The sequence below is a fragment of the Miniopterus natalensis genome, chromosome 6 (genome assembly GCF_054644295.1).
Source record: "Miniopterus natalensis isolate mMinNat1 chromosome 6, mMinNat1.hap1, whole genome shotgun sequence".
In the NCBI taxonomy this organism is placed as follows: Eukaryota; Metazoa; Chordata; class Mammalia; order Chiroptera; family Miniopteridae; genus Miniopterus; species Miniopterus natalensis.
The window spans coordinates 37,130,931-37,155,695 of NC_142086.1; the positions used below are offsets into that span (position 1 = coordinate 37,130,931).

At 39.3% G+C, this 24,765-nt stretch overlaps 1 protein-coding gene across 4 annotated transcripts in view; it reads left to right on the top strand.

Annotated features, from left to right (window-relative positions):
* Positions 1-20,527: 20,527 nt before the first annotated feature.
* GTPBP8 (GTP binding protein 8) overlaps positions 20,528-24,765 on the top strand; it is a 93,154-nt gene continuing 88,916 nt past the window's right edge. For all 4 annotated transcript variants that reach the window (XM_016200216.2, XM_087818162.1, XM_016200218.2 and 1 more), the window contains exons 1-2: positions 20,528-20,866; positions 24,361-24,459. In XM_016200216.2, coding sequence (XP_016055702.2) covers positions 20,528-20,866; positions 24,361-24,459 — 438 coding nt within the window. The remainder of the gene's footprint in view (positions 20,867-24,360; positions 24,460-24,765) is intronic.

Below are 24,765 nucleotides of genomic sequence, written 5' to 3' on the forward strand. Positions count from 1 at the left end.
AATTCAAAATTATCAATTATGTTTTAATCTTTGCAGGGGGATGAAATATTTATTTAATGTATAGTTGACATACAATATTATATTGTATGTCAATATTAGTTTCAGGTGTACAACACAGTGATTTGGCATTTATGTATCTTACAATGTGTTCACCACACCAAATGTAGTAACCATCTGTCATCGTGCAAAGTCATGACACTATTATAGACTATATTATGTTAATCTTGATTTTTTTTCTTCACCCAAGTCATAGTGCAGCTTGACATAAATGGCTTCCCTGCCAAGTTGGGTCTTGAATGGTTTTCTTTACACGTTTTCTCCAATAAGATCTCAACTATTAAAATATTCAGATCACTGGATTTTTTTATGAGTAAATATTTCACTAAGTTTATAATATTAGCTTACCTTTTTTTTTTTCAGTGGTGCTATAAATAGCGGTGCTCTTTATAATGTGAAAAGTAGAGTGGCTAAATATTGAGGAACATTGCCCATCCGAATGTTTACAGTTGCTTACAGACGCTTACAGTTGCACCCAGGTATGACTTTGCCATACACTGTTCGTGTGGGACAAATCATTTCACCTCTCTAAGCCTCAGTTTCTATCTTTGTAAAACGGAGAAATGTCTTTTGTGCCTGTTTCGCTGAGTTGCTTTGCAAATCAAAGGAGAAAAAGCATGTGAAAATTCTGCACAGAAAGGTACAGTAATACAGTATGGTTATTTCGTGTGTGCTCACCAGGAAGATTATCACATGAAAAACAGATTTTTTTTTTTCTGGAAGATAGGCAATATTTTTAAGTCATTCATACGAGAGAGAAAAAACACCTCTTCTTCTTTCAATGATCAAATTATAAAATTTAAAACCAACTACACTGTTTCCTTGCCACTGCTCCCATTTACTAAAAGTGAAACCTGAAAACTCCCTCCCACATCAACTCCTACCAACCCTCTATAGTGAAACCAGGACACCCCCACAATAGTCCCAAGTCCTCTACAACACCTACAGGAACCTAGACATTGAAGAGTGTGTTCTCTAGTTCAGAAAGTGTCTTTTACAACCTGCACATCTTAAAACTAAATACAGACATACATCATAGATGCACCACCAAACTCTGAGTATATTATATTTTAAAAAGCACCTGGTCATAGAAAGTGATAAAAAGCAATAAACTTTCCTAATTTATACTGTTGACAATATGGACCTAAATAGATTAAGACTATTATTTTAAATTTTTTTTAAAGGGAAGAGAAGATAAAGAGAACCCAGATGACTTGGATTGCTACTAGAAATTATTTAATGTATTCAGCCTGGTTCAAAAAAGGGAGAGGGGGAAATAAGGAAGTGGGCAGCGAGGCAAATCACAGAGATGAGTATACTGTAGCAGGATACAAAATTTTAAAAGTACAACAAAGAGGAAAATAAGAATTATAAAGTGAAACAAATCTGGGAGCAACCCCATCCCCATATCTGTGACTGTATTTATCTTGTATTGCTCCATAAGAAAGGCAAAGAAAGCTCAGGAAAATCTGAGACCAGCTTTCTCACTAGTCATTCTCCTGTCACTCTTCCAAAGACAATTCAAACTTACCAGCCACAAAGAAGACAGTCAACATCAGTAGTAGCCGTAGGTCAGAAGTTCTCCAAGAGCAGGGCATTTCTGTGCTCTTACTTTCCGCCCTTCACTCAGTCAGGTATAAAAGGAGCTGCAGACATGGTGGGGCTCTCTCTGCTCGACTTCGGGCTGGATCCTCTTAGCCCATCAGCAGCGGGACACTCATTTCCTCCTGGCCCCTTCCTTCAACTCTATGTGTTTTTGACTGATTAGTAACTTGGAACAGAAGACACTCTTCTCTGGAACTTGACCCAGCAATAGATTTCCTGTATGAAGCATTGAAGCAAAGACGGAGGAAGCAGATTGATTGAGTTGTCTTTCAGCTCATTGGTTCTCCTCTCACTTCTGCTGTACGCAGATAAACTTTACAGTAAAGCATGGAACGTGCCTAAGATAAACGGGTTTGTCTAAGCTTGGATTAAAAAGCAAACCAGAATATTTGTCTATTTTTGGCCCATCTCTTTAAACTTCCCAGGCATGATAATTTATGGAGGCTCCTCCAGATTGGAGAGGTGGACAGCCTCAGTAACAAAGTTTGTAATAAAATATTTTCCTTGAAAATTCTTGCATGAAATTATTGTCTATAATACTTACAACTCTAGATGTATCATAGGTGTATTGCTTTCCTATCCCTACTGTAACAAATTACCACAAACTGAGTGACTTAAAACAACGCAAATGAATCTTATAGTTTTAGAGGTTAGAAGTACACAATGGATCTTATGAGACTAAAATCAAAGTGTGGGCAAAGCTATATTCTTTCTGGACATGTGGACAGAATCTGTTCACTGACTTTTCCAGCTTCTAGAGATTACCAGCATTCCTTGGCTTGTAGCTGCAACATTCCCATTCCCTATTCGGATGTCACATTCTCTGATTGTAACCCTCCTACTTCCCTCTTATAAAGACCCTTGGAATTATATTGCACCAACCAGATAATCCAGAATAATCTTCCTATCTCAAAATCTTTAACTTAATCACATCTACAAATTTCCTTTTCCCATGTAAATTTACCTATTTACAAGTTTCAGAGGTTAGGTCATAGACTCTTGGTGGGGGGAAGGGGGAGTATTATTTTATCACAATTTCATACTTATTTCCATTCACTTCACTTTTGAAGAGCTGGACTGATCATTTGAACCAAATCACAAATAAACACTCATCTTCAGTTGTCACAGAGCTGTAATTGAGAATTACAAAAACCAAAACTAACAACAAAAAACCTCTGCCTTAATGTTTGGGATTTAAACATTTAGATTATGTTTGAGAGGAAAGCAATTCTTTATGTGTTAAGAATTTTCTACCCCAAGGCAGAACTCTCCAGGAAGGGGAAGAAAGCATTGCAAACAGGAAAAGACTAAACAACATGCATTTTTTTTCTTTTTAAGTTAACAGTTTCATCTTTCCTGTTGCCAAACAGTAAACTGTATATATTCTCCCCCTCTTCTTCTCTAGCTTCCCTTTCAGTGGATCAGTTTGGTTAACACAGTGAAATCAGGTGCTTGAGGGCACGCAATACTTGAAGATGTGAGCTATGTGACAATGAGGGACTATAGCAAAAATAACTTCCCTGCTGTCTAATATTGTACCATATGTCAGAAAATCAGTGATGAAATATCAGTTCAAATATAACATTCTGGCTTCCACCACATTGATTTTAAAGTTCACAGTATTTAAGACCATGAGTGCTTATAACAGCTAGACCTGGCATTGAGTCTCTGCTGGGCACTTACTAGTCCATTGATACTAGGTAAGTTTCTTAATCAAGTCAGGAACCTGTTTTTTCCATTTATATTATACTTACATGAGCATTTCCTTATATCATCAAAACTTGGTGACCATTGCTCAATGACAGCCAAAACTAAAGCATAGAAGGGCTACATGGCCTGCTTAATGTCTCAGGGTGACTTAGTGACACAGCTGGAAGTAAAACTCAAGTTTCATGCTTGCTAGCCCTGTGTTCTTTCCACTCAACTCTTCTGGTTTGAAACTTTAGGCAACGACTTTCATAGACATACTCCAATGCACTTATCTCAGATCAGACCACAATCTACAATCAGCAGTTTTAGAATCAAGTGAGTGGTGTCAAAAATCATAGAATTCTAGAAGTAGATTCGGCAGGATGAGACTTCCTACTCCCCTCCTTTATCCCCTCCAATAAAGGGACCAAGTGTTTGTTAGCATAACCAGCCACTAAAGATATGTCATGAAAGTCAATATAAGAGGAAAAGGTGCTTGTCTAGTAAATGCACATCTCTGGAAAATCTAAGGGACCCAGATTCTCCTTATTTGTGCCCTTTGGGCACCAGGACCCAAAAAGCAGAGCAGAAGAACAAGACAAGACAAAAAGAAAGGTGCAACACAAACCACAAACACAAAACTTTTACTCCACCAGTCTTCCAACTCCTCTTCAATACTACCAATTAAGAATCAGTGCACATGAAAGGCTAACAGAACAATGTTATTGCTGGTTAATGTGGTGAGCTTGGTAAGCTTTAGTAAGCCTTAGTAAGTTAGAACTGCTTTAAGACACAGTGCCCCCAAATTTGCAGTTGATTTACTCAAAAATTGACTTATCTGCCCATAAATGCTTTTTTAAAAATGCTTTTGAAGTAAAAATTTTCCAGTCAGGTGTATTTTTTTTTAAAATGTATCTTCATTGATTTCAGAGAGAGGAAAGGAGAGGGAAAGAGAGATAGAAACATCAATGATGAGAGAGTCATTGATCGGCTGCCTCCTGCAGGCCCCACACTAAGGATTGAGCCTGCAGCCCAGGTATGTGCCCTGACCCAGAATTGAACCTCGATCTCTTGGATCCTAGGTCAATGCTCAACCGCTGAGCCACACCCGCCAGGCCCTACTCAGGTGTATTTGTCTCCAGTGTCAGATTCAGACTTAGCCACAACAGCAAACCAGTTAGAGGGCATTGCTGTCTTGCCATTGACATGCCTCTCCTTTATGTAGAAGCTTTGCGTGGATCTTGACTACTTACTGCACAGACACTAATGACCTTTTATTCCTGACCTCTCGTTCTCCACTGCGTGTTCTTTCACCTCTTGAATTTGAGTCTCTACTGCCTAGAACTCAAGTACTTGCCTGCCTCTAACACCTTAGCTAAACTTTCTGGAGGTATATCTTTGCAAAAATGGGCCAATACCTACTTGCGTTGTCATTTTTACTTTATGTGAACTCTCTTAGGTGTGTGTCCTGACTTAGCCTTCCACAGCGTGCACACACATGCATACTCACACATACTACTAAACACTATCCCAAGTCCCTCAATCTCTCCTGTCCTACCGCTGCCCAAGTACTGATGTAACAATTTCAAAGAGGTGAAAGAACAACCCCTATCAGTGTGAAGAATTTCAAGGAACTCACGCTCTATAACACTCCACTCTTTATTTTACTTCCCTCCCTGACCTCGTAGCACAGTGATTAGAGATATGAAACTAATGATTTACCACAGAGCACTATAATTCAATTACTTCATAAAATGGCTGCTCTCCTGACCATATCCTGTTTTCCTGTTTTCCAATTCACTTCTCTACAGTCTTCATAGACTCAAGCTCTGAAGACGCATCTGAAATCCTGGATCTCCTTCCATGTACAGTCACTAGATGTACTAATGAGTAAGTTAAAAGAGCCTCACAAAATGTATTATCTATTTTTACATTCTACTATATCATTGATATTTACCTTGAAATTTTTCACTTGCAATATACAGTTGATGTTTTATCACCTCCGTAATTCCCCTTTGAAAGTTAGTAAAAGATATATCAGATGAGGGTTAATCATTATTTTTCAATATAAAAATCACAGATTGTGCAAAAAGAACAATTTAGAAATAGACGCTTTAAAACAAAATGTGTGCAGTAGCAAATAAAAAGTAAAACCAGGAAACAGAAATGGTTAACCACATTTTATATTTTACTAAGTATCAATTTTAGACCTCGATGATCATATCCACAGTCAATAATCAAGCCCTTAGCCTAACACCCAGGCCCTGTTCTAAACACTTTATAAATATGGCCTCATTTAATCCTCTCAACAAACATGAAGTAAGCATCACTGCTACCCCATTTTACAGTTGAAGAAACTGAAGCCAGAGAGGTTAAGTAAGTTGTCCAATCACACAGCTAATAAGTGATGGAAACAGGATTCAAGCCCAAGAAATCTCACTCCAAAACCTGTTTCTTAGTTATGTCGCTAATTACTAAGTATTTTTTTAACTCTGTCTTGTCTCCAATCCATCTTCCACACTCCTCACCCCTCCTAAATCATCTATTCACTCACTCATTCTTCTAGTTGGGCACTCTTACAACTTCATAGTTTGTTTAGAAGAAAACCTGAGAGAAAGAGAAAAAGAAACTGTGCTTCTCTAATCCTTGTTGCCTTAAGAGCATTCTCTGCTGCCCCCTGGAGATAATTTGGTGAAACCAAAGCTAGTGTTTTCATAAACTGATTTAGCAAATTCAATAACGGCTGCACTTTGAGAATTTGATCACAAAGTATGCTAACAGGCTAAACATTGCACATTTATTTATATTCTTTGGAGACTAGTTAAACAACTGGTTAACTGATAACTAGTATAGATATTATAACCTGAAGAAATAGTACTGAAAAGAATAATAATGAGATGCCAGGAAGGCTTAATAAAACCAGTAGAGATAGATGGGTGGGTGGATGAATGGATAAATAGATGGAATAATGAATGGAAGATAGAGTCAAAGACTCATTCCAGATAAATCTGAAGTAGATTGTCATTGGTTGTGTACTCTGGGAAGCAAATGGTGGAATGGAGTTTAGTGTGAAGGATGATTATTAAGAAGTAACCTTAGATCACTTCTTATAGAACTGAAGAGACAGAAACTAGATGGGTAGAGGGAGAAATCAAACTAGAAGATAGGCCCACAGTAGGCTCAGCTAACCCATGGGAGATCTGGAGTTTGAACTGCCCTTTAGAGATATCCTCTGTTGAGCTGAAATGGCCAGTCTTAATACTCCTGAATGTATGTCATTAAATATAGCTCAGGAAAGGATCGTGACCTCATATGAGGCAATCTATGAAGTCTTTCTGAACTGCCAACACTACCAACACTAGAACAATAAAGTCCTTCTTGAAGGGAGTCAGGTAGTACTTCACAGCTATGTGGGTAAACATTGGGAAATGAGCTACTCTAATTCTGGTCTCAAGTACAGCAGTAACCCAGTCAACCAATTATCTTTCATTCCCCAGAAACCAAATTAGGCCCTACCCAGTTAGGCTCAGTGGTTGAAGCATTGGCCTTCAGACTGAAGGGCCCTGGGTTCAAATCCAGCCACAGCATGTACTTCGGTTGCAGGCTCGATCCCCGGCCCTGGTTGGGGCGCAAACAAGAGGTAACCAATCGATGTGTCTCTCTTACATCGATGTTTCTCTCTGTCTCTCCCTCACTCTCTCCCTTCCACTCTCTCTGAAAAGCAATGGAAAAAAATATCCTTGGGTGAGGGTTTAAAAACACAAATAAAACCAAATTAATAAATAGAAATCTTGTTGAAAATTTAACTTTGGAGGAGCTCTGTATTAAGATGCATAAAAAACTGGGGGTCCCTGCTTCCACTCCACTACCCATTCCCCTCCTGGGGCCCATCCACACTATGCACTCTTCCAACATCCCCCCTACCCTACCCCAGGCCCAAAGAGAAACAGGACATGAGAGCAGGGGAGGAGTGCTGGCCAAAGAACACTTTTTGTGTGACATTAGAAAAAGGAAGGACAGCTGAGAGTCCCACCATTTCCTCTCCCTCCAAATTTATGACCAGCCTCTCAATCAGTGTTTGAGCTTCTTCATTATTTTCATAGACCAGCCCCCACACACACCCATGAATCTTTGGTGGTGATTTTGGCAACTTCGGTAATAAATGGCAATTCTCCCCCCATTCCCTCCCCCCCACACACACACACAAACAAAACCAAAAAACAACTTTAGAAGCAATTATGTTATTTTTATCTATGAGTGACAAGTAGAAAGGGGAAGTCCAGAAAAATACAGAAATGAATTGAAAAGAATGAAAAGCCGAGTCATATATTTTGACTAGAAACTAACATCCAGGCAAAGTATTCTGAAAAGAGACAGATATCATCTGATCTTCAAAATGCCCTAAATTCTAGTCAAGAAGGAAATTTAAAAAAGAAATAGCCAAATGGAATCACTTTACATGTTTCAAACAGTATTAAATTAATAAAATGGTTTTTGTGTTACTTTCTAGTAAAAGAATATGGAATGTGAAAATTATGTCAGTCATAGGAGCTATCTTTCTGCAATTTCATTTAATTTTCAGTGGACATTTTATTATGGTTTTATTTTATCAGTGGCTTAAAAATTTTGCTCCCAAATTACATATTTGACCAGACTGTCTATCTTTTATAAGATGATGTATGTTTTTAATACATAACTAGAAACTAGTTTAAGTTGGTTGAACTCTAGTTAAATTTGGAAGTTTAAGAATGTCATAATTTTTCCTATTAAGACTTCAGCCTCTAATGTTGAACTTCCTGGGTTTGAACTTCAGTTGTCACTTAATTTTTGGTTACTGTATATATTTAGTTTGTTCTGGAACATCTATTTGATTTTTTTCAAATCTGCTGTCATTTTTATAATGCCTAGTGTTCCATCAAAATGTTTGCTTTTGTCTTCCTGGACATTAAAAAAAAAATACTTAAAGTCTCTGTCTGATCATTCAAATATTTAAAGTGGCTGTGGGTCAATTTCTTTTTTTTTTTAATCTTTATTGTTGAAAGTATTACAGATGTCCCCTTTTTTCCCCCCACTGATCCCCTCCACCCGGCATCCACCCCACCCCCAGGCCTTCCCCACACCGATGTCTGTGTCCATGGGTTATGCTTATAAACATATAAGTTCTTTGGTTAATCTCTCCCCACCCTCTCACCCCTCCCCACCTTCCCTCTGAGATCCCTCAGTCTGCTCCATGCTTCTGTGTCTTTGGATCTATTTTGTTCATCAGTTTATTTTGTTTATTACATTCCACATGAGTGAGATCATGTGGTACTTGTCTTTCTCTGACTGGCTTATTTCACTTGGCATAATATACTCCAGTTCTCCCCACATTGTTCAATTTCTATTATCTATTGTTTCCATTGGTTCTTTCTGTGAAGTCTGGCTTTCCCCTGTACCAGGCATTGTGTTTTGTTTTTCAAATGATAGAAATAATTTGATGCCTTTGTAATTTTATCTTTCTCCAAAGAAGATTTTCATTTACTTCTGCTAGGAATCTGTGAACCTTAGGAATCTGTGAACATCTTAATCCAATTTTAAGGACAGATTTCCTAGGCCACTAGCTGCCTGGAAGCTAGGTTGCAGTCTATGTGAGGAATGGTTTTATTTTCTGCTCCCTCTTTCCATCTCTCCCCACCCCAAGAAACTGTAAGAACGCTACTTAACCTTTCAGCCAGCACTTCTAGATCAACAAATATCCCCAAGGTTAGGGAAGTTCCAAGTGCCAGCCTCACCAATCTGTATTGCTTTGTTTTTCTGGTTCTTGCCAGGTAATTCTTCATTACCTTGAGAATTCTCTGATACCTTACAGCAGATTTTTTTTTTTCTCTCCTAGCTTTTCTACTTGTCTTCAGTGGGAGAATTGGTCTAAATTTCTGTCTGACATAGAAGTCCTATCCTTTGATTCTTTACTTTTCCTCATCTCTCACAATTTATCAACAAATCTTCTTGGTTCCTTCTTTAAAATAATTCCTAAACTTGATCATATCAGTAATCTCCACTGTATTGGATTAGAAAAAGAAAAAAAGAAAGTTATGGTTTCAAAAGTATGATTTTAAAATAAATCACTATGTCATTTAACTTGTGGGCAGCAGCAAAAAAAAACACCAGTACTGGACGCTGAAGAACCTTTGCACTTGGTAGCTGCTTCCTTTTGTAACAACTTTCTTCCATCTCTTCCATTAAAATCCTTGTTTATTTTGGTCACTTGTAACACTGATTATGTTAATACAACATAAAAGCTCAGATATTCCATACATTAAATTTAAGAATTTTGAAAGTCAGAAGTCTTACATGGATATATTTTTCCTTGAGATAGTTCATGCTGCAGTAATATCTGTCTAAATTACGTTTCTGTGACTATTTTCCTATTAGTGATCTTTCTTTCTTGTATGCTTTAATCCTTCTTATTTAATATGCTGCTAATGATTTTGGAGCGGCTCAATATGATTTGAAAACATGTCTAGGGGGATTTTTTAAAGAATACTGTTATGATTATTTCATCTTTGGAAAAGAAAAAGGGTTATAAGACTGTTGAAAATGTTTAGATGATCAATGCTCTGTCTCGAGAAAAGGAAGTAGATAAGATCGTTTTCTCTTGATTTAGTGTTTCTATATTTTACTTGGCTGAACATGATAAAGCAGTCAAACCTATATGAAGTGGTGCCCTGCTTCTCACAAATTTGTCCTAAGAAGGAAAAAACAATTATGAATGGGTTCCTGATGCTGAGCTCAACCTTGGGGAGAATGAACTAGAAATGAGCTTGCACCACACGCTAACCTGTAAACCCTAATCCTTCAGGAGAACCCCGGAACCAATGGCAGTGGGAATGCAAGCAGTCATGCCTTCATCTTCAAGAGCAAATCACTATCACTAGCTCACGACACCTCCACCAGAGAGAGGACACCAGGACCATTAGAATGTCTTGGGAGACACTTTGGGGAGAAGGGTGTGGGCCGCTGTGTAAAGAGTAGGCTGCATTTATCTTTGTCTATTGGACATGTATTAAATAATCTGTGTTTTATGAATGCTTAAATTTGGTTTGCTGATATAAGTGGATCAGGAAGGGAGGAGAGTCAGAGAGAGAGCTGAAAGATGTTGCTCCTCTGGCTTCAAAGATAGAGTAAGGAGCCATGAACCAAGGGATGCAGGTTGCCTCTAGAAACTGGAAAAGGGCAGGAAGATGTTTCTCCCCTAGAGCTTCCAGAAGGAACACAGCCTTGCCAACACCTTGATTTTAGGCCAGTTAAAGTTATTTTGGAATTCTGACCTCCAGAATTGTAAGACAATAAATTAGTGTTCCTATAAAGCCACCAAGTTTGTGGTACTGTGTCACAGCAACAATAGGAAATTAACACACATTTAACCATTACTGTACTTGTAGGGTCTTCCACAATATGCACAAAGGCCTGCTATGATATTCTTTTACTATTCTCCCACCTTTATCAGGTTGACTCCTAATATTTGTGGGGCCAAGGTGACAGTGCAAATGGAATATATCTAAATATGTTAAAGTTAACAAGATAACAAATTGTTAAGTAAAGTGTTCTATCCTCCTACCTTAACAAATATAACTTCAAAACAAAAAAAGATTTTAAATGTAAATCTATGGTGTGTATAAGACCAAATGTTGGCAAAATATCAAAGGTGGCCAAATTTAATTACTATTACATAAGTGTGGGTGTTCTCTTGATGGTCCATCTGTGTTTGGAAGAGACATATATAATTCATAAGCCATTATATAACTATACCATAAATTCTTTTCTTTTTTCTACAAAATTCCATTTGTCTCTCAGTGAATTGGCTATTCGTATATTTTGCCTGGCCTTTTCCCTTTCTATTTGGGTTAGCTATATTTTTTGGTAATATACTAATCCCTGTATTCTGGATATTTATACCCTTAGCTGCCTCTTGCTTCCAATAAAGCTTGTAAGAAGTTAAAAGGCTACATATTTTTATTTTAAACTTTGTTTCAAAGACAACATATAGAATTATCTGAAGGATTTGAAACTTATCTTATTTCAGCCATCTTATTTCCAATAATCTACCTACCATATCTTTTTCTTGCTGTTTATTTGTTTGTTAATCCTAACCCAAGGATATTTTTTCCATTGATTTTTAGAGTGAGTGGCAGGGAGGGAGGGAAGGGGAGAGAGAGAAACAGTGATGTGAGAGAGACACACCGATTGGCTGCCTCAAGCATGAGCCCCAACAGGGGCGGGGGACCACACCTGCAACCCAGGTGTATGCCCTTGACAGAGAATCAAACCCTCGACCCATCAGTGTGCAAGCTGAGGCTCTAACCATACACAGGCTCTCATACTGACCAGGGCTGCCATACTTTTTAAAAGTTTGTTTACTTATCCTTGTCTAATACTCTCATTACAGGAATTCAGGAACTTCCAGTCCAGATGGCAGTGTAGGAAAATGCAGTACTCACCTCCTTCCACAATCACATCAAAATTACAACTAAACTGTAGAACAACTATCATTCAGAACCACCTGTAATCTGGCTGAATGGAAGTCCTACAACTAAGGATTTAAAGAAGAAGCCACATAGGGACTGGTAGGAGAGGCAAAGACACCCATATGGGGCAGATAAAAATTAAGAGGGATATCTTGGCTGCAGAGGTCCCCCCTGAAGAGCAAGAGGTCCCAGCCCCACACCAAGTCCCCAAGCCCATGGTTCTAGTGCCAGGAAGAGAAGCCTCCATAACTTCTTGCTGTAAAAACCAGCAGGGATTGAGGCTGAGGTAGACAGAGGGTGGCTGTAGACCCAGGCAGACCCTCTTAAAGGGCCCCCCACAGATTTACTTGCTCTCACTCCATCTGAGCTACAGCACTGAGGCAGCAGCTTGAAAGGCACCACAGACATTCGGGAAGGAACTGAATTACCTGGCATCAGGGCAAGAACTGGAGGGCAGCTTTATCCCAGACAGAAGTGCTGGCAGAGGCCATTGATCCTTTGATAAGCATCCCTCCCACAGAATTTGCAAGCAGGCACCGTATCTGAGACTCCATCAACCTGGCTCATACTTGGTATTTCCCTGAGGTCCTGTCCCCACCCAACTTTCTGCCTCACCTAAGCTGTTTCCAGTGGCATTTCCATACAAATGTCCTGTCTTGGCTCATGTTTCAGATTTTCCTAAAATCTCTCAAACAAGCAGCATCTGACCTCAGTGTGCCACATACTTCTTGTTAAGTGACCCCAGGCCCAGCACTAGCAGCAGCCAGCTTTGGTTCACAGCTTGGCCTTGCCTGGGCATCTCCAAACCCAGCACAAGTAGCAACGATCTTCAGATCTCTTTGTAGCTCATGCTGAATGGCCCTGGGCAGATGAGGCTGACCTTGGCCTGCATCTGCTGAGAGGCCCCAGAGCCAGCACACCCAGTGGACAGCTTCAGACCACGTCGAAGAACCACCATCACCCCCACAAACAAACTCAAGGGGCAGACTCAGCAGGTACAAGAGCCCACTGGAGTAAGTCCAGGAGGTTGATGGAAATATTCCAGTGCCTAGCTGCACCCAACTCCAGCTAAGTATCCCAGGGCTCACCTAATCAACCTAGGATCTGCTGTTCATACCAATTCAATCATTATCACTCATTGAATTATCCTGTAGAGGCCCCGTACTTCGTTACAGGGAGCTGATGCAGCAGCTTTCATTATAACCTTCTTCAACGTGAACCGACGTGTCCGTTGATAGATGACTGAATAAAGGAGCTTTGGTACATAAATATAATGGAATACTACTCAGCCATAAGAAAAGATGAAATACTGCCATTTGCAACAGCATGGATGGATCTTGAGAATATCATGCTAAGCCAAGTAAGTCAGAAAAAGTCAAGAACCATAAGATTTCACTCATATGTGCAATATAAAACTGAAAGCAACAAATATACAAAAAAATTCATAGTATGGTGGTTATCAGAGGGAAAGTGGGGTAAGAGGATAGTAAAGGGTAAAGGGAGTCAAATATATGGTGATAGGAGATCTGACTTTGAGTGGTAAATACACATTGCAATATACAGATGATGTATCATAGAATTGTATACTTAAAACCTATATAATTTTAATAACCACTGTCACTCCAATACATTTAATTAAAAAAGAATTATAGTTTTGCCAGTTTCCACTAAAATGGCTCAGGTTTTTCCCACTTTTCTTAAAAATCTCCACAGAAATCATTTATATTTAGAGCAGAACCTCAAATACAACTTTCCTACACATATGTAATCTTGTAGATGAGAACCTTTTCATGTAAAAAATTGTCTTACCTTTTATTTATATGCAGAACAGAGTTAACATAGTAGGCCTGCAACTGCTATCCTTAGAAAGGCTTGCTTGCTTACAAGAGTGGTCCTTGGCTGGCATCTGAGAACTTGATTAGAAAATTTTCCCTAAATGATAACAGTGGCTCACTGTACCTATACTGGTTATACAAACAATCCGCTTTCCTTCTGAGAGTCTGGAACTTCAGTGACTAGAGTCAGTCTCACAGGCATTATGTGCTTACATGACCAGGCCACAGTCCAAACTCTAGAGTCCTAGGCTCAGGCCAGGGTTCCTGGTAGACATTTCTCACATGTTGCTATAGCTCATTGCTGGCAGAATTAAGAGCATCCTGTGTAATTCCACTGGGAGAAGATTCACAGAAGCTTATCACTGGTTTTCTCCAGACTTCACCTTGAGTGCTTTTCCCTTCACCAGTTTTGCTTTATATATATTCTTTTTTTTTAAATCCTCACCTGAGGGTATTTTTTCCATTGCTTTTCAAAGAGAGTGGGGAGGGGGGTAGAGAGAGAGAGAAACATCGATGTGAGAGAGACACATTGATTGGTTGCCTCTTGCACGCACCCAGACCAGGGCCAGGGATGAACCTGCTACCAAGGTACGTGCCCTTGGCCAGAATCGAACCCAGGACCCTTCAGTCCAGAGGTCGACGCTCTAACCATTGAGCCAAAAGGGCTAGGGCTATATATATATTCTTTCACTGTGATAAATGACCATGAGTATGACCATATGCTGAGACCTGCGAGTTCCTCTGGTGAATTATCAAATTTGGGGAGTAGTCTTGGGAACCCCTAATACAATCTACCTGTGAGCAAATTAGACAGTTGCAACCTTTCTGCCTCTGGAATGCCATCTCATCCATTCACTTCCAATAAGGTGATGGAGATATAAATTAGAGGCATACTGCAAAGTAAACTTGCCCATCAAAATAACCTTGCCTAATGGGTAATACAAATTAAAATGTTTTAAAAAAGTTATCAGTGACAACAGCAAAGTCCATGCTTTTTTTCTTATTCCCCTCTCCCCGCAAAAAACAAACAAACAAACAAAAAAACCTGAATAAAAACACAAGTTGAAAAGTGTTCTAAAATATTTTAATAGAAGTAGTATGGTAGAGAAATCAAGTACACAATTACAAGTGATAAAAATTAGCTACATAAAACAATTGTTTTTCTCTCTATTGAGAAAAACAACCTTGAGGGAAGGGAAGCACTACACTCCTCCTCCTCCAAACCCAAATCATTCTAAGAATTCACCTCCTACACATGAGCACCGTCTGATATTTAATCTCCAGATCTCTTTAGAGAAATCTTTTAGTACAGCAGGCACAACCTTAAAAGAAAGCTAAAAAAAAAACAACACCTATCTGAAGTTAGATTTTTCTTCCTTTTTCTTTACATTTTCACCCGAGGATTTTTTTATTGATTGGAGACGAGAGAGAGAGGGAGAGAGAGAGAAACATTGATGTGAGAGAAAAACATCGATCGGTTGCCTCCCATACACACCCCAACCAAAGGTTGAACTTGCAACCTAGGTATGTGTTGAACTCGCAACCTAGGAATGTTCCTGACTGAACTCAAACCTGCAATCTTCTGGGGTATGAGACGATGCTCCAACTAACTGAGCCACCCAGCAAGGGCTACAGATATTTTCTAAAGGTACTTTAATGTAATATAAAGCAAAGCTAAATTATTTAATCAGTTCCCAAAGAAGAGTATCACAGAAAATATATCTCTGGCCCTAGCCAGATAGCTCAGTGGGTTAGAGCATTGTCCCCATGCACCAACATTGTGGTTCAGTCCCTGTCAGGGCCCATGCAAGAATCAACCAATGAACACATAAATAAGTAGAACAACAAATCAATGGTACTCTCTCTCTCTCTCTCAAAAATCAATCAATCAATCAATCAACCAATCAATCAATTATCTCTGTTCTTTTTGTTCTTTTTTCAAAATATGTCTTTATTAATTTCAGAGAGAGGAAAGGAGAGGGAGAAAGATAGAAACACCAATGATGATAGTCACTGATTGGCTGCCTCCTGCACGCCCCCTGCTGGGGACCAAGCCTGCAACCCAGGCATGTGCCCTGACCAGGAATCGAACCCCGATCTCCTGGTTCCTAGGTTGATGCTCAACTGCTGAGCCATGTCAGGCCGAGCTCTGTTGTTTCTTGAATGATGGTAAGATAATAAATTTTAAGAACAACAATTTATAATCTAATTCGAAATTACATGGACAAGTCACACATCATGTTGTATGTATGTGCCATAAATTTGTGTCAACATGTTAGGTGATATCTAATGTAAATCTTTTAAATGAACAAACATAATTAAACATATTTCAAATGTAAAGCATTCATTCTGACAGTGGTTACCAAAATTCCAGCAATTTAAATTATGTGGAAAGTTTTCCCATGTTACTCTCATTCATATAATATTTTCTACCTAACACAAGAGCCTAAGGTCCCAATTAGATTGTGACCATGATTTTCTCACATTTTATCCCTGGCGCCCCAATTAATTCTGGCATAGCAGGCGCTCAATAAATGTTAATTACTGTCGCTAAAAGAAGAGGAGAAATAAGGTAGGAAGGGTCTTGTGTAAACTACTGAGATCTAATCCATTACCTCTCTGCATCTAGAAGTACCTTTTTTAGAATCTTGTTTCTGTCAGAGCATTCAAACCCTTTCTAGCATAGGATGAGAGTTAATCTGTGTATGCTATGCTTGTTGACTCTCTGATGTCCCTGATTCTAGGCCTACATTTGTTTTCATATCTTAGATGGATTCCATAAACTTGATAATGACAGGACTTGTACATATATTGAGATCATTCTGGACCCAATGACCATTCATCATAGAGAAAGACATTATGGAAGGAAAGCTGAGATGATCATGTCCTAATGGTAAGATCCCACCACTGTTCTACCTATGTTCCTTCTATTCTCATTAGATGAACATGACAGAGTTTAACTATGGCATTTAGGTCGACATATTTTAGCATTAAAAGGTGGTTTAGCATTAAAAGGAAGAATGTGTGTAAAGTATCTTCTCAAGTCATATTAAATGTATTGACCTCTCCTGGTTATCAGTTTAGCAAAATACATCCTGACCTCACTACTGTGGAACTAGACCAAGAGCAGGCTTTCTGCAGTGCTCTGGGGGGGGGGGAGGGGGGAGTATAAAATGCCCTTAGATCAAGTCAAGCCCTATCTCACATCTTTGTTATGTCTGCACAATCTGCGTGACTCAGTAGCTGCTTGGTTTCCTAATCCACACTCTCTTTCCCCAGAAGGGCTTAAATCCTGTTCTGAATCTCAGCTCTAACACCCAGAAGACAACATCCTGACTTCCAATGGCTTATTTACATAGAAACTATAAAAAATAAATAAATGAAGTGAAGGAGAGAAAAGGGATGATTAAATAAATTGTGTGGTTTTACTTGTCATATTTACTTCCAGTGGGTTGTTTGACCCCTCAAAGTTTGGATGACTATTTTGCAAAAACTGTCCTGTCAAATGATTCTGAATTCAGGCTATGTGGGATTAAAAAATGAGTACTGTGATGTTTACTAATCCCTGGCTAGGGTTATTTCACCCACACAGACCACCTGGAACCGAGATGCTGCCAACAATAAATCAGAATATTTCCAGAACACAGAGAGCACTATTGCAGCATCGCATCCAGTGGACTGGAACCCCTTCAATGCCAATTTTCCTGGACTTTGACAATTCCCTGTGGAGCCCATGATTTCCACTGCAGCTCTACAATGGACTTAGTTCCCCTAAGCTAATTTCTCCCCATTTCTAGCTTTTCCCCTCTCACTAATAGGCTTCACTGCTATGCATGCCCCATCTTTGACCCTCTGCCTGCACTGGAAATTAGAGAAGAGTTTGATCACATTTAACCAGGAAAAGCATAGTGTATTATTTACCCTAAACCATCTTCCTAAAGTGTTATATGCCTTATTTACATAGTTTAAAAAATTGAGTGAAGGAGAAAAAGAGTGATTAAATAAATTAAGTGGTTTTCCTTCTCATATTTATTTCCAGTGGATTATTTTTTTTTTGACTCCTCAAACTTTGGATGACAAAGCAATTTATTTTGTAAAAACTGTCTGCCAAATGATTCTGGATTCAGACTATGTAGGATTACAAAATGAGTACTGTGATGTTTACTAATCCCTGAGCACCTTTAAAGCCCTTCTAAGAATTGGCAATAGTACTTTATGCTCTGGTTTATTCCAAACCAGGGACTCCAAGGTTTAGAAATGAAATGGCACATATCAAAGCATTTTCAAAGTTCAGAATTGTCTGGAAATGGACCCACATATACTTGGAAATTTATTACAAGTAGTATTATCAGTCAGTGAAGGAAAGATAAATTATTGAATAAATATCGTTGAGACAATGGGCTAACCATTTGGAATAAAATAAAGCTAAATTCCTAATGAACTCTTTTTATTAAGTTCCAGATGTATTAAATATTTAACTATAAAAAAAATTAAGCTACTAGAAGAGATAGGTTAATTTGTTTATAAGCTTAGAAGAATATCCTAAACATAACCCAAAGCTTAGAATACATAAAAGACTGTTCAGTTTGGCTACTTACAAATTAAAAATCTGTACAGCAAAAAGTACTACTAAAAAGTCAAAATGGGGGGAGAAAAAAGTTAAAAGATAAATAAGTTGGGAAAAATATTTGGAAAAGATGAGAGATAAGAAAATATGAATTAAAACAAAAAAATAAGATTTTTCATCATTAGATTGGCAAGATTATGCAACTAACGCCCTAGTTTTATAGTGTCTGTTTTGGTACCATAATAATTTTTTTAAAGATTTTAAATTGATTTTTAAAGAGAAAAGAAGGGAGAGGGCGAGAGAGAGAAAAACATCATGTGAGAGCCAAAAATCTACCAGTGGCCTACTCATTGGCTGCCCCTTGCATGGCCCCTACCAGGATCAAGCCCGAAACCTGGGCATGTGCCCTGACGGGTAATCGAACCAGCAACCTTTCGGTGCATGAGAAACATCCAACCAACTGAGCCACTCTGGTAATTTATTATTAGGGAGTAATTTGATACAATTCTTACTATTTTTTTGTCCTCACCTGAGGATATTTTTTTCCATAGCTTTTTCAGAGAGTGTGGAGGGGAGAGAGGGAGAGAGAGAGAATGAGAAAGAAACATCAGTGTGAGAGAGACACATCGATTGGTTGCCTCCTGCACGAGGCCTGCAACCAAGGTACGAGCCCTTGGGTGGAATCAAACCCGGGACCCTCCAGTCTGCAGGCCAAAGCTCTAACCACTGAGCCAAACTGGCGAGGGCTGCTACAATTCTTTTAGATGATATTTTTCAATAGAGATAGGAAAAATATAAGTGTACATATCCTATTACCATCAAGCCCTCTTCAAAGAATTTATCCTACTCCCACAAGTGTGAAAAGATACCTATTTACGAGTGTTCACTGTTGCATTATTTGTAATGACAAAATTTAATTAGTGATCAATAGGACTACAGTGGGGAAATAAATAAAATAATATGCCCCCATTAAAAACAATCATGTAGGTCAGGATGTACTGATACAGAAAGCCTGCTAAATATACTGTTAAAAGGGAGGGGTGGCGGGGGGGGGGGCTGTAGAACAGTATTTTGAGTTAAAATACATACAATGATATATGTATCCAAAATATCTGGATGTTTACAATAAAGTGTTTTATCATGGGGGAGAGTAGGGGAGGGAGGAAAGCCTCAAAGTCTGATGCAAAGATGAAAAATAAGGCGGCCAACAGCAGGACAGGCTACTGTCTAAGTCATTGGTCTTGTTCACTAACTTTTGTGTGACATTCATTCAAGAATTGCCCTGATTTGTTACTGAACAACCTGAGGAATCATTCGCTCAAGAGGCTGTGCCTTAAGATTGCTCTGCTGTTTGGTGCAGACATTTCTGAAAACCTAGTCCTTTTTTTTTAATATATCTTTATTGTTTTCAGAGAGAGGAGAGGAGAGGGAGAGAGAGAATAGAAACATCCATGATGAGAGAGAGTCATTGATCGGCTGCAGCCCGCAACCCGGGCATGTGCCCTGGCCGGGGATCGAACCCTGATCGCCTGGGTCCTAAGTCCACGCTCAACCGCTGAGCCACGCCCGGCCGGGCTGAAAGCCTAGTCTTTCAAGTGAGTATCTTTCAGCTATTCATTTCCTGATACCTTATCTCCCATTCCCGCGCTGATGAATTTGAATTGCTTTGAGAATAAACTTTTGAAATAAGATGTCTTTATGTACCTTCCACGAAACAACTCTGAAACACCTGTGCAAAACTGTTTTTGCTTTTATTCTGTAAGAAATCTCTAAAAATGAATGACATTGCCTGCAGCTATACAGAAGCCTTGGAACTAGAAACTGTCCCTTCCCTGTAAACCAGATGCCAGTTTCAACCACATTTCTCACCAGCCCTAGTGATGTGTATGTCAAGGTCAAAGATACGGGAGACAACCAGAAACTGTGAAGAGTAAAGGGGCCTGAACCCCACCACAGCTTCACACGTTTTCCTTCCCTTGAGAGGGAAGGGCCACACAGCCAGGTGTGTCTCTTGACTACTGGAAATCGGTCAACAGCCTCCCCACAGCGACATACAAGTCAAAGATACCGTCATCAAGGCCAGAGTGTGGAAGGCACCTAGTGGGTGTCCCCCCCCCAGCAAGGCCTGTCCCCGGCCCACTGCAGGCAAAGACCGTCGGGCTAGGGAGGGAAGGCGAGACCTAACGAGACTACAATTCCCAGCAGGCTTAGCACGCGCAGCCCGACGCTGGGGGAATGAGGTCCCGCTGCGGGGCTTCTGGGAGAGAAACATGGCTGCGCCCATGCTGCTGCCAGGCTTGGGCAGGCTGTTGGAGATGCCCGCAGCGCTGGGGCGCTTGAGCCGAGCTTACAGCAAGCCCCACGCCTTCTCTGAGGTTCTACAGCTGCCAAAACCGCAACTGACGAAGCTCGTGTTCCCACTGCAGGAACTCCAGCGGTATCTCCTGCCGGACTCCGAGCCGGACCTTCTTCAGCTGAGGATCTTCGACCCGAGCCTGGAGGATGTCGCGAGAGCCGAGAGCTTCTTCACGGCCACCGCCCGAAACCGTATCGAGTACCTCAGTTCTGCGGTGCGTCTGGACCACGCCCCGGACCTCCTCCGCCCCGAGGTGAGAGCTGAGGAGTTTTTCTGTCACCTGGTGTCACAAAACGAGAGAGACTTTCTGTGTGGAAGCATATCGCTATTTAAGTAAGTAAGAAAAGCTAGTTTTAATTATTTTGGTAATGAGTGTAGAAGACTCTAAGAAGCTAAGTGTTCAAAAACGTGTCCTTTTAGTGTTTCCCTAACTGAAGCAGGGAAAACAAAGTGAAGAATATGAAAAGTATAATTTTCACAAATGATGTGGCCCTTATCAATATGTAATTTTCACCCAATGTAAATTTCCTATCCTGTGGAAAAAAAGAGATGCATAGATGGCAATAATGTAGATTTTTTAAAACAACTTTACTGACATCCCATGATTGTACATTTTATGCACGTACTTTAGTTTAATAATATTTTGTTCTAGGTCTGGTAAAAAACACACACAAAACCCACTCAGATCGCTTTACGTACAGTAAGCCCTCACTTACATAGTAATAGTTTCTTGGAACCTGAGACTTGAGGCGATATAACGTATAATGAAATCAGCTTTACCAAAGGCTAATTGATACAAACAAGAGTTAAGTTCTTATGGCATATTTCTGGTCCCAAAAACATCACATAACATCTAAAGGCCCAAAACATGTCTACTATTAAACATTGAAGTAAATGTAAACTATACATACGTTTAAGAATGATTAATAAAAACAAGTAAGGTAATTATTTTCTAACCTGTTTATTGTAGTTGAGGGTAACGGCCAGGGCCTCTCCTGGCAGCTCAGGGTGTTATGTATAGTAGAAGCTGGGGAAATTCCAGGACAAGTGGAATAGGGAAGCATAGTTAAACAGCAGTTCGCAGCCACCTAGTAAATCCTATCTTCCCTAAACCAAGGACACTTAAGGGTAAATGGTTTGCACCTCTCCTCCCCAGCCAGAGGGTAAATAGCTTAAACTGTCCTGTTGTTGGAGACAGATAACAGAAATCCAATTAGTGCCATTTTCAAGCCACACATTAAAACAGACAAATTAAGAGAATAAACCTCATTCTGGCACATCAGTATAAAGCTTGAAGAATATTCTATTGATTCTCCCCTAAACGCCTATCCTTTAAAACCCCTAGAAATGAATGTCCTAGCTCCCGCCCCGCCAGACCATGCCAGTGCCGTCTCCTCTCTTCTTCCATCTAAGGGACCCAAAGAGACTTTCGACCCAGGGAGAAATGGACAGTGGCAGCTCTTCCCAGGCTTACCCCCTGAACCCGTCTCCAAGGCTCCCTTTTCTCTCTCTGACTTCAAAGTGAGCCAACACAGCCCAACTTAGGCTTTCCTGTTACTTCTATGTACCTTCTTTGTTTCACTGTCCTAAGTATATTTTTGCTGCAGCCAATAAATTCTTGCTTTCTTTTCTACAAAAAAAAGCAAGAATTTCTTGATTGAAATCTTTTCCTCAAGAAGACAAGAACCGAGGTTCCCTCATCATCTCCCCAGTAACAACGGCACAAGGCAGGAACCAGCCCTGGACAGAATGCCATGCAGGGCTCCCTCACATACACCCACACTCAGAGTGGTACAATTTAGACTTCCAGGTTCACCTAATGTGCACATCTTTGGGATGTGGAAGTACCCAGAGAAAAGCCACACAAACATGGGGAGAACATGCAAACTCCACACAGATAGTGGCCCTGGCCATGAATTGAATTTGTTTTTTTCTCATCAACTTTATAACAAAATGACTTTGAACAAAAGGATGTTATCAGGGACCTGCTCTATTTGTAGTAGCTGCACCACTGCACTGAAAATTTTCTTCTACTATATTTACAGCTGCTATAATTTAAGAGCACATATGTCATTTAATGATTTTGAGATAGCATTGCTTTTCAATTTAATCTTTTAAATTACTGGACTTTTTGTGTAATTTGTTTTTTAAAATTTAGTTTTATTATCTATAGATCATCATTGTATTTAATCTGGCAGAGCATTTTGAAATTTAAGCAGGATTCAGATCAATTCATTTTGAAGAACTGGCCCCAGTTTTGCATAATACATAGCATCCCTGACCCCTGCCTACTAAATGCCACCTGATCATATTGATAACCAGAAATTTCCTTACACATTTCCAAAACACACCCCTACTGCCTTCACTTAGAACCACTGATTTGTATTGTACCCCCTTCAATACCATGTTAAAAAGCAGAGTCATGTATATTAATAGTAACGATCAGGAATATTTTGTTGCTTTCTACACTAGAGCATCGACCAGTGTGGGTATGCTGCAAGATTCTCAAATAAAAAAATGACAACCACTAACACAACAATAACCACACTGTGAATGATCAAAATTATACCAACCAGCCAGCGTGGCTCAGCTGTTGAGCATTGACCTACTATCCAGGAGATCTTGGTTCTGTTCCTGGTCAGGGCACATGCCAGGGTTATGGGCTCAATCCCCAGTAGGGGGCGTGCAGGAGGCAGCCAATCAATGATTTATCATTGATGTTTCTGTCTCTTCCTCTCCCTCTCCCTTCCTCTCTCTGAAATCAATAAAGACATATTTTAAAAATATATATACACCTTTTTTGGGGTCAGATCAGCAAAAAATATAATGTATTTTTTGGTGTGCCACAGAATTTTAGTAATTACTTTATGTGTGCCCTGAAATAACTATAGAGGACTAAAGGTGAAAAGCTTAGCTGGATAAAGAGAGCTCAAAAGACAGGAATAACCTCTAAATTACAATGTACTCTGGAAGTTTGTGGGGAAATGCTGTTCTGACTTCAAAAAGCTTTGTAAATATAGAATGCTTAATAAATGTTGCAGATATTCTTGAATAGCATAGTGTAATTAAAAGCACAGGTTCTGGATATAGATGTCTTGAGTTCAAATTTCAACTCCTTCACTTTCTAGCTGTATAATTTTGAGCCAGTTATTTAACTTATTTCTGCCTCATTTGATCACCTCAAAGGAGGATAATAATATTACCTATCTCATAGGGATATTATAAAATGTAAATAAGAAAAATATGTTAAATGCTTAGAATAGCACCTGGAACATTGAAATGATTGAGTAGATAGTAGCTGTATGTTAAAATTTGAGATTTGACTAAGCATAAGCCACTTTTTTTGGGTAGGCAAGACTGAATAGTTTGACAGGTTTTTGCCGCTAATACATTATATATAATAAGTATATATATATTAAACTAGTACTCTATCTTCTTTTTTCTTTTTTAAAAAAGAAAATTTTATTGAATTTATTGGGGCGACATTGGTTAATAAAATTATATAGTTTTCAGGTGTACAATTCTATAATACATTATCTGTATGTTGTATTGTGTGTTCACCACCCAAAGTCAAGTCTCCTTCCGTCACCATTTATCCCCCTTTACCCTCTTCTAACTCCCCCCACCCCCCTTTTCCCTCTGGTAATCACCACACTGTTGTCTGTGAGTGTATTTTTTTTGCTTAATCCCTTCACCTTTTTCACCCAGCTCCCCTTCATTTTTTCATTTTTTTATTTCTTGTACAAGGTATGTTTTATAGGCAGAAGCAATGTTGGGAAATCCTCTCTAATAAAGGCTTTGTTTTCATTGGCTCCAGAGGTTGAAGTCAGAGTCTCTAAAACCCCGGTAAGTTGAAATTTAAAATCTGTCTGAACTGTCTCTGAGTTGACTAAGATGAATAATAAATATTAGGAGGTACAAGAAATCATAAATTGCCAACTTCCTAGAAAAGTAATTTCTTTCAAACAAGTAGTAAAGTAAGAGATTTATTTCATCAATGCCTGTGTATTTCTTTGAAGAAAAGGACATACCTCTGGATTTATTTTATTTTATTTTTAAATATATCTTTATTGATTTCAGAGAGAGGAAAGGAGAGAGAGAGAGAGAAACATCAATGATGAGAGAGTCATTGATTGAGCCCGCAACCCGGGC